The sequence below is a fragment of the Heteronotia binoei genome, chromosome 4 (assembly GCF_032191835.1).
Source record: "Heteronotia binoei isolate CCM8104 ecotype False Entrance Well chromosome 4, APGP_CSIRO_Hbin_v1, whole genome shotgun sequence".
In the NCBI taxonomy this organism is placed as follows: Eukaryota; Metazoa; Chordata; class Lepidosauria; order Squamata; family Gekkonidae; genus Heteronotia; species Heteronotia binoei.
In genome coordinates, this window is record NC_083226.1 from 118,747,760 (window position 1) to 118,760,010 (window position 12,251).

The following is a 12,251-nucleotide window of genomic DNA, read 5'->3' on the forward strand; positions in this document are numbered from 1 at the left end:
AGTGTTGGAATAGCAGTGACTCTAAGTCAATCTAGTTGGAAAGTGTATCAAAAGTGGATTGAAATTGTGTTATTTTACATGTGTGATCACAGCCTAAAGTCCCTTCCTGGACTTCTGCCTATGACCCCAGAATCACTAAGAGTGCCCCGATTATATGATAAAAACTTACTGGTTGGTTGTACTTCTTATTCAGTCAGCCTTGTTATAGTGCAGTGTTTATTGAATGTCCCATCCTGTTGATTGTGTTTGATTTACACTGTAATCTGCCATGAGTCTCAGTGAGAAAGATGGGCTATAAATGACATAAAATCATAAATATTCTTAAAAGACAACACTAAATAATTCTTGACTAGGATACATGGTTTTCCCTAAGACTTGGAATAAATAAACTTCTGAGCTCTCTTCAGTTAGAAAACTGGTACTTGTTCTGAATGATAATTGGAACAATCGATTGTTGTTCATGCAGCCCTGTGGTTTAGTGGTTAATGCACTGATTTACAAGAGTCAGAGACTTTGGGTTTCCTTGTGCCTAATTTAAATTATGCCCCCTCCATGAGTGGGATAATAGTATTTTTTTTTAAAATTGTAACAGTATGTTTATTTGTTAAAATGCTTGGATGGGATATAAAAAGTCCTTTCCATGAGCAGAAGGAGCTTTGGGTCATTTGAAGATTCTTCCGTTTCCACATCATTCTATGGTTCTCAGAACTCAGAAAGCAAATTGGGAAGGGGAGCTGCAATAGGAAGGAGAAGTTCTTTGAGCAGAGTTCTACTTGGGAGCGCAACCCAGGACGGGATCTACATGTTTTTTGAGGGGGGGGCAGCATTAAAAAATGATGCCCCCTTATGGGCCATTCTATCTTATGGTCCCATAAAATACAATGGACTCGATACCCAATTTGGTGCCCCCCCTCCGTTGGCATCCGGGGCAAGCACCCCCCTCTGCCCCCCCCCCCCAAGATCTGGCCCTGGCACAACCTTTATTTTGTAAGCTTCCTTTGCTCTCCAGATACAACCTTTATTTTGTAAGCTTGCTTTGCTCTCCAGGCAAAAGGTACCAATAGAAGAGATGTATTGGTGTTTATCCAACTATCCATAGACTTCATAGAGCAGGAATTTCCTCCTTCACCACTCCGGCTGCATCCTGAAAGTTAGTCCTAGGAGTTATCAGGCCCTCATAAACTCGGGGTGGAGGTGGGGAATGGATTCTGGAGGAGAGAATTAGTGGAAATCACCACCCCCTCTTGGGGATACTTAAATGTGATAAAGTTCAAAGTACATAGTTGGATCCGCATTACTTTAGCATCCATTAGCTGCTTCTTAAACTGCTTGTATCAGGATGTGCAATCTGCAGAATCTGAGACTTTAGAAACACCAATGTATTGTTTAAACAATGATGTTTGGGTGTTCGGTTTCTAGGTCAATCGACGTTACGTTGAGTCTGAAGGATCCGCATTACCCAGATGATGATCTTGGAACTATATTATTGTCTGTGTTGCTGACACCAAAAGAACAACCAAGGGAAGTGGTAAGTGTGTTTTACCAAGTAAGCAAGTTGCTTTTTTTCTTGTGCATATAAAATTCACAAACTTTCTGTGATTAAATAACAAAATAAAGAGAGAATATTTTCTTATGAAGTTATATTGTCTTTTCTGTGGTGCATGTAACCACAGATGCCCTACTTTAGTCCAGTGTCTCCTATAACTGCTTCTGTATAGATAGGAACTTGGTGGTATGAATATGCAGTAGCTTCTAGCATGGCTTATTTTGGAGCAATGCTTTATTGCTCCAAATTTTCAATCTAGTTCTGTTATGTTCTAACTGCAACAATTCAAGCCTATTACAGTAGATGTCCCAGCGATCATAAAATTCAGATAAAATATTCTGTGCAGAAGAGTTTAATTGATTTTGGAGGCAATAACTATCTTTGGAAAACAGTATCATGCCGTATCATTTCTTGGAAGTGTCATGTCAAGAACCTAAAAGTGGTCAAAATCATCAATTTAAATTTTGGCAAATGCACCAAAGTAAACTCATGAAATGTAAACTAGTTAAGTGCAATACACTTTTTCTAGCAGGTACATGTTTCTTTGAATATGTACATCTTGTTTCACATGCTGCAACTCTACCCATGTTTTTGGAAACTAGTTTTCAGTAGAGTATCTGTGAAATAAGTTGGGGAGAAGCAAACATTCTTGCTAAAATTTTCCTCACCAATATGAATTTTTGTGAGGCTATCATGTTAGGATGTCATCAATGATATTCTGATTTCCGTAATGTTGTAAACTATATTGAATGTGCTTCATCTTTACACAAGGAAGATAAGTAAAAGATGATTAATGCAATTCTCTGCAATCTTGGCTTTCAAACTGAAATTTAACACTCATGATGTTGCACTTCCCACCATTTTTAAGATTTAAGACAAACACTCCCCAAATTAAAAGTATAGTTACATAGTTTTAGTTGGGGTTACCATCCATTACCATTTAGAAACAGCAAAATCCCTTATAGAATTTCTGGCTCTGTCACACACTGAAATGGGTTGCAGACAATTTTGTGTAATTTTGCCTAGTTGCATTCTCAGTTTATCACAATAGAGGTTTTTTTCAATGTCTCAGAAGAGGGAATATTTGATACAGAGGAGTTTAGTGGGCCATTTAGTATTTGCTTCTGAACACTAACACAGAATAATTCTAGGTGTATTGTGGTGTTGTATGTCAGATTGCATTGGACAGCTAAAATTTGCCAGCTATATGAAATAGGCAAAGTTACTGTAATGCAACCTCTGTGACCAAGCGTCAGAGGTCACATGGAAAACCTTGCTTGAAATCAGGAATTTGAAGTGGCTTAAAAGGTTGGGGGAAAGGAGTTTTCTCATTTTCTTTCAGATTGTTGCTGTACATTATATAAGGTTTAACTTTATCAAATATTCTTTGCAATTCAAGGTTCTGTGATGGATTTAAAATGCTTTTATATGGATTAGGGTTGTGCAAGAAAAAATCATTTTTTTCAAATTCAGGTATAATGGAACTGAAAAAACTCAGTGTTTCCTAATATTCACAAATTGGGAAATATTAGGAATGCCTGAATTTTTGGGGGGTGGTGGTGGTCCATTTTACCCTACAGGGACCATTAAAGTAAATGGCAAAACTATCCTGTGGTATATTCAGTGGTCGGGGGAGAGGCACCAAATTTGCAGCATCACTGCTGGAGCCTCTCCATCAAGATGAATAACAGTTTTTGTGTTGCTGTTTTAATTTCAGCATGTGATTTTGGGTTGGGGTGGCTGGTAACTCAGTAAGTGAACTTTTAAGCACACCACCTTGAATGTCACCCTGTGCTGTACTCCTACCAAGGTTCTTTGGAAGTATTTTGGTGCAGGTGGACTCAGAATGGCAGTGGGGAGATTGGTGGGGTATTTCTGTGCCAATCCAACTGGTTAATGGCTGTTACTTCTTTCTAGTCTTGTTTTAATTTTGGGAAGAATGTTTCACCCCAACTTCTCAGCACAGATTGAGAGAGGATGCAGGCAGAAGTATGTGCTCACATCAGTCATCATCAGGGTCCAGGACTGGATATCTAAACAGTGGCAAGTTGACCTTCAGGAATATCAACTGCTTGACTGTTCAAGGGAGCAAGTGTGAGTGATGTGGGTAGACAAAGTCACCCACATGGAGAAAAACCTGCTCAGTCTGCACATTTGTCAGAGGACATGAGAGGAGCTTCTGGGCCACAGCAGAGAGGTCCAGCCAGACCACCTCCTTCATGGCCCAGTAGCTCAGTGGACTGGCGCTCTGCAATTCCACAAGGTACTCTCTCACCCAGAGGGGTCAACTATCTGACCAATGAGTGCCATCTCACAACTAATCATGGTGATAGCCATGGGGGGTGGAGATGCTGCTTAGTGGGGAAGGTAGGGGATGAACAGCAGCAGAGTTGCTTTTGCCTCTCTCGTCATCAGCTTTCACCAACATGCTCCTCTTGGTCCACATGTGCTCTTGGCCCACATGGGAGAGCTTGTCTCCCCAGCAAATGAGCTCGTTGGCCCACTTGATTCTCAGGTCACACATGGTTGCCAACATGTAGACCTTCTGCTGTGTGAGATGCTGAAGGTGGGCCTCAAGTCCATCTTGCAGCCTTTTCACCAGTGCACACACTGCTGGAACCATGTCTGCACATTCTGTAGCTGGCTCCAGAAAAGAGACCAAGTCCTCTTGAGCCATTTAGATCATGGGGATGACCAAAACCAGGCTTGTCGTGTCAGACAAGAGCATCTCTGTAGCTCTTAAAAGGGCCTAAAAACTTCCACTGTCTGAGTTTGTTAACCACTCTTCCTGGATGAGCTGGCTGCCTTCATGAATTATCCCAGTCTCAGTCATCAGGGCAGTCAGGGCTCCCTTCTGCTCCACCAAGCACTCAAGCATAGCACAGGTGGAATTCCAGTGAGTACTCAGGTCACTGATCAGGCACTGTCTATGTCTGCTTCTCACACAGCAGATGGGTGTCCTTCACACTTGTGAGAGCAATGACCCATGGTATGCTGGCATTTCTGGAGGAGATCCCTGAATTCATGAGTCTTGGTATCCAAACTGGGATTCTCTGCAGAACCCAGCTCCAAGGCATCCTTGTCAACCAGGTAGATGTACCTGAGGCCCAATGCCTGTGCAGCAGCTTTCATGATCATGCCACCATTGGTCATCATGAAGCCCAGGGAGATGTCCCTGCTATCCACCTTTTGATGGTGGCTGATACATTGTCCACCTTGTGCACCCTGTCCAGAACCTTGGCATGGAGCAGAACCTGGCAATAGCCTGCCCGGCAGCCCTCATCCTATCTAACACTAGTTTCCCCACCCCCACCCACAGTGTCTCACATTACTGTGACGCCACTTCTGGTTCTGTCAGTAAGTGACATCACAGTGTAATAGGAATTCTTCTGCTATCCAGGGTTTTACCACAGAGAGCTAATAATTCACAGAGCACCCTGACATCACTTCTAGGTACTCATCTGAAAGTCCCATTGCTTCCCAAGTCCCTGACCACCCTCCAGATAGTCCCACTGGTTGCCAGTGCTGAAATGGCAATCCTAAAAACCAGCCATATGGCACAAGTTATAAGTGAGAGGGGAAATACGTCTGCACAAAGCTTCTTGGCTCATGTTTTGAATTAGGCAGCGAATTAACATTGGTATGAGCAGATCCAGGGCTTAGCTTGTGTATTGTTCATGGTAAGGGAACTTAAACAAGGAAGGGGGGAAAGTTTTGTATATGCTGCTTTAGGGGGGTAGCCAAAGTGGTAGAGGCAGGTCCTCATGTGCTTCATTCTCCCACACACATACCTTGTGTTGGGGAATTTGCTTTGCAGATTGGCTTTAACCTCTCCCAGAGTTAATATATAAAAAGAGCTATGGGGCCAGATAAGTACTGAGAGATCTGTGCAGAGAGGGTCCCCATACTGAGTATTTGAGATTTCTCCTCATCCAAAAAAAAAGTGGGGGATGGCTAGAGTCCACCTGTTCATGTATAAAATGAAGGAAATCTTTTAATGAAAGACTAGATGATGGACTGTGCTTGGTTGTTTTTATGCCACTGGGATGTGGAGGCTTTCTCCTATTCATTCAAAACTTAAAGAGTTGAGGATATAATAATAGCTATTAAATAAGTCAAACAAAAGTTCTTAATAAAAATAACTATCTGAACAAAATGTCTATGCACATTCCTAACTAAAGACCCTGAAAAAATGATATAACCATGTAGTAGAATTTGTGTGCTTTTTGCTCATTTTTCTTGTTGGTAAACATTTGTGAGAATGTTATCCAAAATGGTAGCCTAATGGTGGGTGTCTTCTACTTTTTTTTAATGCAAATAATAATCCTTTAAAGCTAACTATGTAGCAGAATTCATGCATACTTTTGTTATATAGAAAAGTTAGGGTTATAAGGGAAGCCAAAATAATGTAAGCTCTTCGTGTAACTTCCAGTATCACCAAAGATTTCAATATGGAATTTCACCTAATATTTAAAGTATATATTTGGCCATATCTGTTGTAAAATGTGACAACAAACAAATGTTGCAAAGTTGAGTTAGGACTCTGATTATTTACTAACATTCAAATGATTAAAAGGTCTTCTTCGTGGTCTCTGTGCTTCACACTCATGGGATTAGGGTGCCTGCGCCGATCCTGATCGGCACATTAGAAAACCTGGGATTTTCGCACTCCACACCCAGCGGGCATGTGTAGAGTTCCTACCACACATGCCTGCTGGACGGGGCATGGATATCCTGCCAATTCTCTTCTGACTGCTGTGCTGAACGGTCAATGAATGAATGAATGAATAAATAAATAAATTTATTTCTTACAGTCTATGACCGGCACAGATCATTATGCACATTGCTCAGAGATTTAAAAATGGTCCATCAATTAAATTGGGCATAAAAACAAATTAAAATAGACAATTAAGAAACTAAAGTATTACATAAAATCTCCTTACGAACCAAAAACCTTGCACAGGAAGCTGTAGTCTGCACGTTATTGCCTATAAGAAGCTTCCCTGAAAGCTCAGAGTTGGAACAGCCTGGGAACTTCCTGACCAGAGGGAGAATGAACTTAGCATATATGTCCTGGTAAAACTGACTTGCTCAGTTTTTTCTACTTCGCCAGCACCACAGGGACAGACCCTTTCTGACAGAGGGATCCTTCTGTAACTTCCTTCCAGCACTGCTGAAGGGAGTACATGCCATTTAGCTAAAGAAAATGATCTGACTTAACTAACCTCATCTTCCCATTCTGGTCCCTGGGGGAAAAGTGACAGGGACTCCCCCTCAGAACCAGACATGGCACAACTCTCGATGCCGGAGAAACATCCATGGAGGCATCCAGTTGACCCTGATGTTGACCAACAGACTGGCTTTTGCCGACTGTCTCCTCCTCCCACCTGGGACCAGAGCCAATGGTCCTATCTATATGGAGGCTACCCATTTAACCCTCCATTCTCATGGTATCCTCCGTGTGACCTGCCTGACTGGGAACAACGTTCGGAAGCATCCCTCCACTCCTGAGTCTCCTAAAGGTCTCCAACCTGCCATTCAGCACTGACCACTACTGCTGCTCCTCATCAGCCAGAATGCCACATATCAGAAAAACCGTGTGTGTCAAAGCCTGCCAAAACACCTATGAGACACATGCTGTAGACACATCATCACCACATCTGTCTGAACACTCTGATGCCAGTGGAGCGTCGTCCAACTATGGTTCCGGTTCCGACGCAGAAGATTCCATCAACAAATCACCTACTGAGCCCCCTTCTAATCATCAGATCTCTGAGGATCTCCCCATCTCACTGTCGGAGGAGCTCAGATCATATGGGAACCTAATCAAATGAATGGCTCAGGCACTCTCCCTACCAGTGGTCCAGCCTCAACCTACAATCAATTACACTGTTTTTGACATCATGCAGAGAGACACCTCTACAGCCATAGCCCTCCCAATCACTAAGGTAATTTTGTAGGCCATCAAGGAATCCTGGGTGAAATCAGCTTCCAGCCCTTTGTCCTCATGCAGGTTAGAACATATGTACTGCGTACAGGAGCCTGGAACTGAGTTCTCATTCACACACCCTCGCCGTAACTCAATAGTGGTCTCCTCATCGTCAAAAACTAGAAAGGTGCATTCTAGCCCACCTGACAAGGAGGGTAGAAAGATTAACAATGCTGGCAGAAAGTTTTATTCGGCCAGAGCCCTTGGAATTAAAATCTCCAGTTACTCCGCTTGTATGGCACGCTACCACTACTCGTTAAGGGAACAGCTCTCAGGGTACCTTGCTGCCCTACCTGAGGACAAACGCACTCCTGCTAAGAAATTCGAAAAGGAGGGCATGATTCTAGTGAAGCAACAACTAGCTGCATCCAAACACTTGGTCGATACCTCCTCCAAGACCCTAACTTCAGCTATTACACTGCATCACCATGCCTGGCTCCGAGCCACAGCTGTACAGCCTGATACCAGGGCCTACATAGAAGAACTTCCTTTCGAAGGTGAAGGACTATTCAGCTCGACTACAGACTCCGGTCCTCCAAGAGATGGACAAGAGCATTAAAACATCATGCAACCTGGGTGTTCCCTTTTCAACTAGGACAACCATAACAAAAATCCGGAACAAGAGGCTGTTCCAAAAAAAATCCCTGGACCAGACTTGGAAACCAAGATCTTCCCACCCAGGAGGTGGATCGTCTCACGACAATAAGAATAAGTTTTCTTCGCCCTCTATGCAACAACTTAGATTGAAAGAGGCATGTACCCCCAAACAAGACCCTTGACTTTCTCACCTTGGCCATCCCTACCTCCCCTCCCCCCTCCTCTAGACCCACACGCCTTTACCAGTGCTTAGAAGCCTGGCACCTCATTACATCAGACTGATGGGTCCTCGCCATTATAGAGGAGGATTATGTGAAAGAATTTACTCAACTTCCGACTACATTGGTGTTCATGATGACCCCTCTATCTCCAGCACTCTTGTAAGAGGTCCAGAACCTGCTGGAAAAACAAGCAATAGAAAGAGTTCCCAGTCACAATAGGGATCAGGGATTCTACTCCCAATACTTTGTGGTTCTCAAGAAGGACGGAGCAATAAGACCCATCATGGACCTTCGGGAATTGAACGAAGTCATCACATATCAAAAATTCCATATGTCAGTTCTTCAGAGCATCTTACCCCTGATCTAGTAGGGAGATTGGATGGCCACTTTGGACTTACAAGATGCGTACTTCCATATTACCATCCACCCACACCACAGGAAGCACCTCCATTTTGCAATAGGTGCCGACCATTTCCAGTACAAGGCCCTCCCCTTTGACATGTCTACTGCCCCAAGAGTGTTCACCAAAACAATGGTGGTAGTGGCAGCCTACCTTGGTCTCCAAGGAGTGATTTTGTTTCCATACATAGATGACTGGCTGCTTGTGGTGAGTTCTTGAAACCTCCTCCTTCAGCACCTGGAAACTACCTTCAGTCTTCTCACCAAGCTAGGTCTGAAAATAAACACCAAGAAATCTCACCTTACCCCTGCCATGAGGGTACAGTTCATCGGGGCAGTGCTAGACACCAGAATACATTGAGCTTTCCTTCCACAACAACAGGCAAACAATATTGTATATCTGGTCAAATTACTGCAAGCATGGAGAACAGGCACAGTTCTGCAGATCCAGTGCCTCCTGGGGCTCATGGTAGCGACAACCAATGTACTTTTATTTGCCAAGTTGCACACTCCGCAACTTTGGTTCCTATGACAGTGTCGCCACTCGGCCAGTTCTTTCCTACAAACTCTCCAGATCCCCACCTTAGTCCTGCAATCTGTGCATTGGTAAAAATAGGAAATAAACATCATGCAGGGAGTGCCCTTCCACCTCCCGCCTCAGTTGGTGACAGTGATGATGGACACATCCCTTTGAGGGTGAGGTGCTTACCTGAATGGTCTTTGTGTTGGAGGCCCCTGGCCCCCTTCCCTTTCACAGCACCATATAAACTTTTTGGAACTACTGGCAATCCAGTATGCCCCCAGGTCGTTTCGCCCTTTCATTGCTCAACGTACCGTTGCCATCCTAACAGACAATACGACAGCCCTCAGCTATATCAATTGGCAAGGGGGGACTGTATAAAAAAACCCCGGTGTGCTCTAGCTATGGAGATTTGGAAGGAATGCATCAGTCTGCAGACCTTCATTGTGGCAACTCACCTTCCATGAGAGCTCAGTGTGCAAGCAGATTCCCTCAGCAGGGGAGCTGCCCAGATCCATGAGTGGGAGATCTCCTGGACTTATCTATTTCTAGTGTTCAGTCGCTGGGGTCACCCCCAAGTTGATGTGTTTGCAACCACCCAGAACTGGAAGCGCCCTATGTTCTTTTTCGGGGAGGAACGGGTGAGGACTCACTGGGAAGATGGCCTTCTGTTTCCATGGAACAATCTGTTCCTCTACCTCTTCCCGCCTCTTCCATTATTGACCAAGGTGGTCAACAAAATGCTGCGAGACCACCCAGACTGCATCCTAATAACACCATGGTGGCCACATCAGAGTTGGTACCCGGTTCTGATCGGCCTGACCAAGGGTCTCTTTCATCACTCCCCCCTGGAACCAGATCTTCTGTCTATCCAAGGGGGGGAAGCTCCTCCATCACAACGTTCCTCACCTCAAGTTGACAGCTTGGAGGATCACCCCCCGGGCCTTTCAGCAAGGGACCAACATGTCTTACTGAATAGCTGCAAACCCTCTACATGTAGATCTTATGATTACAAATGGACAAAATTCACGAACATTGCAGGTTCTCACTGTGCCAATCCAGCTAGGGCAGGATTACCTCTGATATTTGATTTCTTGCTGTCTTAAGTGGACTCTGGCCTTAATCACTCGTCGATCCGTGTTTATTTGGCAGCTATCTCTGCCTAACATGAAACCATTGGCAATTGTTCTGTTTTTACCCACCCACAGGTTAAATGGTTTCTGAAGGATTTGCTGCGTCTACAGCCTCCCATCAAACAACTCCCTGATCCGTGGGACTTTCCCTTAGTCTTGGACAAACTCTCAAGGCGACGATTTGAACCTCTGGTGACTTGTCCACTGAATCTACTGTCTTGGAAAATGGCTTTTCTTGTTGCCATCACTTCAGCTAGGAGAGTGGGAGAACTCATGGCATTCCGTTGTGATTCTTCATATTTGCTTTCACGATGATGGTATGTTGCTTGTACTCAATGTTACTTTCCATCCCAAGGTTGTCTCTGACTTTCACCAAAACTCAAAGATTGCATTTCCGACATTTTTTCCTAACCCCTCTTTTCCAGAAGAGAGGTGGTTGCATTCTCTGATGTAAAGAGAGCTCTGCTTTTCTTTCTAAGTCAAATGAGACTTTATAGGAAGGACCCTCATTTGTTCATTGCCTATGCTACACCCAAGCAGGGAACCAGGATCTCTGCCCAAAGGTTTGTCCAAATGGCTGACAGATACCATTAAGTTGTGTTATCTGCTAGTTAAGAGACCTTTGCCAGGTCCCATATGGGGGCATTCCACAAGAGAGTTGGCCACGTCAACAGCCTTCCTTCAGGGTGCTTCTTTGTCATCTGTAAAGCAGCAACTTGGGTTTCGCTGCATGTCTTCATGAAGCACTATGCCCTAGATGTCCATAGCCACCAGAAGGCTTAGTTGGGATGTCTAGTCTTGCAAGCAGCTACCTGTCAAGCATGGTAGAATTCCACTGGTAATTGATTGTTCTCCATAAAGCTGGCCTGTGAAATATCATGGAGGACCAAGGTCTATTAACTCTGTTATTCTTTCCCCCTCCCCCTTCTTGCTTTATTGCTTGCGAAGTAGAAGTAGAGAGAAACGAAACTAACTTGAGAAAGAATAATCAGCACCTTCCCATACATTCCTGTTAGGGAGTGTGGCACATCTGGGGAAAGCAAGGACGGAGTCCTGATAATGCTATGAGAATGTAGACATATATGATAGTTTATGTATGAGAGCGCATCCCTCGCCCCCATCTTTTGGAATCCTTTTGAAGTATGCCTTAAAAGTGTTGTATTAAAGTATCTTTAGCATAACTCTCAAGAAACTGTTACACAGAAAGTATCGGTCTATCAATAAATGTAGTTTTGTATCAAACCTGACTCGTCATTGAAACCGCATGCTTGACATTTTGAGAGTGATCCTATAAGAAGTTTAACAGCCCTGGCAATTTTGTAACCAGATGGCTGAAAAGATTCCAGTGAGCAGTGAACTTCCAGAACCTGAAGAAAGGGCGAGAGCACCAACCCCACCGTGGCACGTGCTGGACACCCAGAGAGTCGCTGGGAAGGGCTCCCCTCTCCATATTCAACAACTCTCGGTCACCCCGCGCCAGTGGCAACCGCACACCTCTACCACTATGATGGACGAGGCCCCAGCGTGCAGAGATGCCATCCTAACCAGGCACATGCGCCAGGTGAAGATGGCCACAGGAGCAGGCAAGGCGGCCGAGCCTGGAGAGGAGGGGATAGCAGCAACGACCTGCATGGAAAATGATCCACCTTTGGTAGAGGTGGAAGCGGCTGGGACCCATGAAATAACGGGCCCAGGGAATGAGGAAGACGAGATTGCTCGAGAGTTTTGTTCGATGGTAAGAAAGGAAGTCGAAGAGGTCACTAAGGGGTTGTGGGATGAGATGCAAGCGATGACCACCATGATGGCCGGAGAATTCAACAGGCAAGTCGACCGTATACTGCAGACG

General features: G+C 44.4%; 1 protein-coding gene across 4 annotated transcripts in view; it reads left to right on the plus strand.

Moving 5' to 3' along the window:
* Positions 1 to 12,251, plus strand: part of MCTP1 (multiple C2 and transmembrane domain containing 1) — a 457,667-nt gene that overhangs the window by 158,518 nt on the left and 286,898 nt on the right. For all 4 annotated transcript variants that reach the window (XM_060235683.1, XM_060235684.1, XM_060235686.1 and 1 more), the window contains exon 5: positions 1,420 to 1,528. In XM_060235683.1, the coding sequence (XP_060091666.1) occupies positions 1,420 to 1,528 (109 nt within the window). The remainder of the gene's footprint in view (positions 1 to 1,419; positions 1,529 to 12,251) is intronic.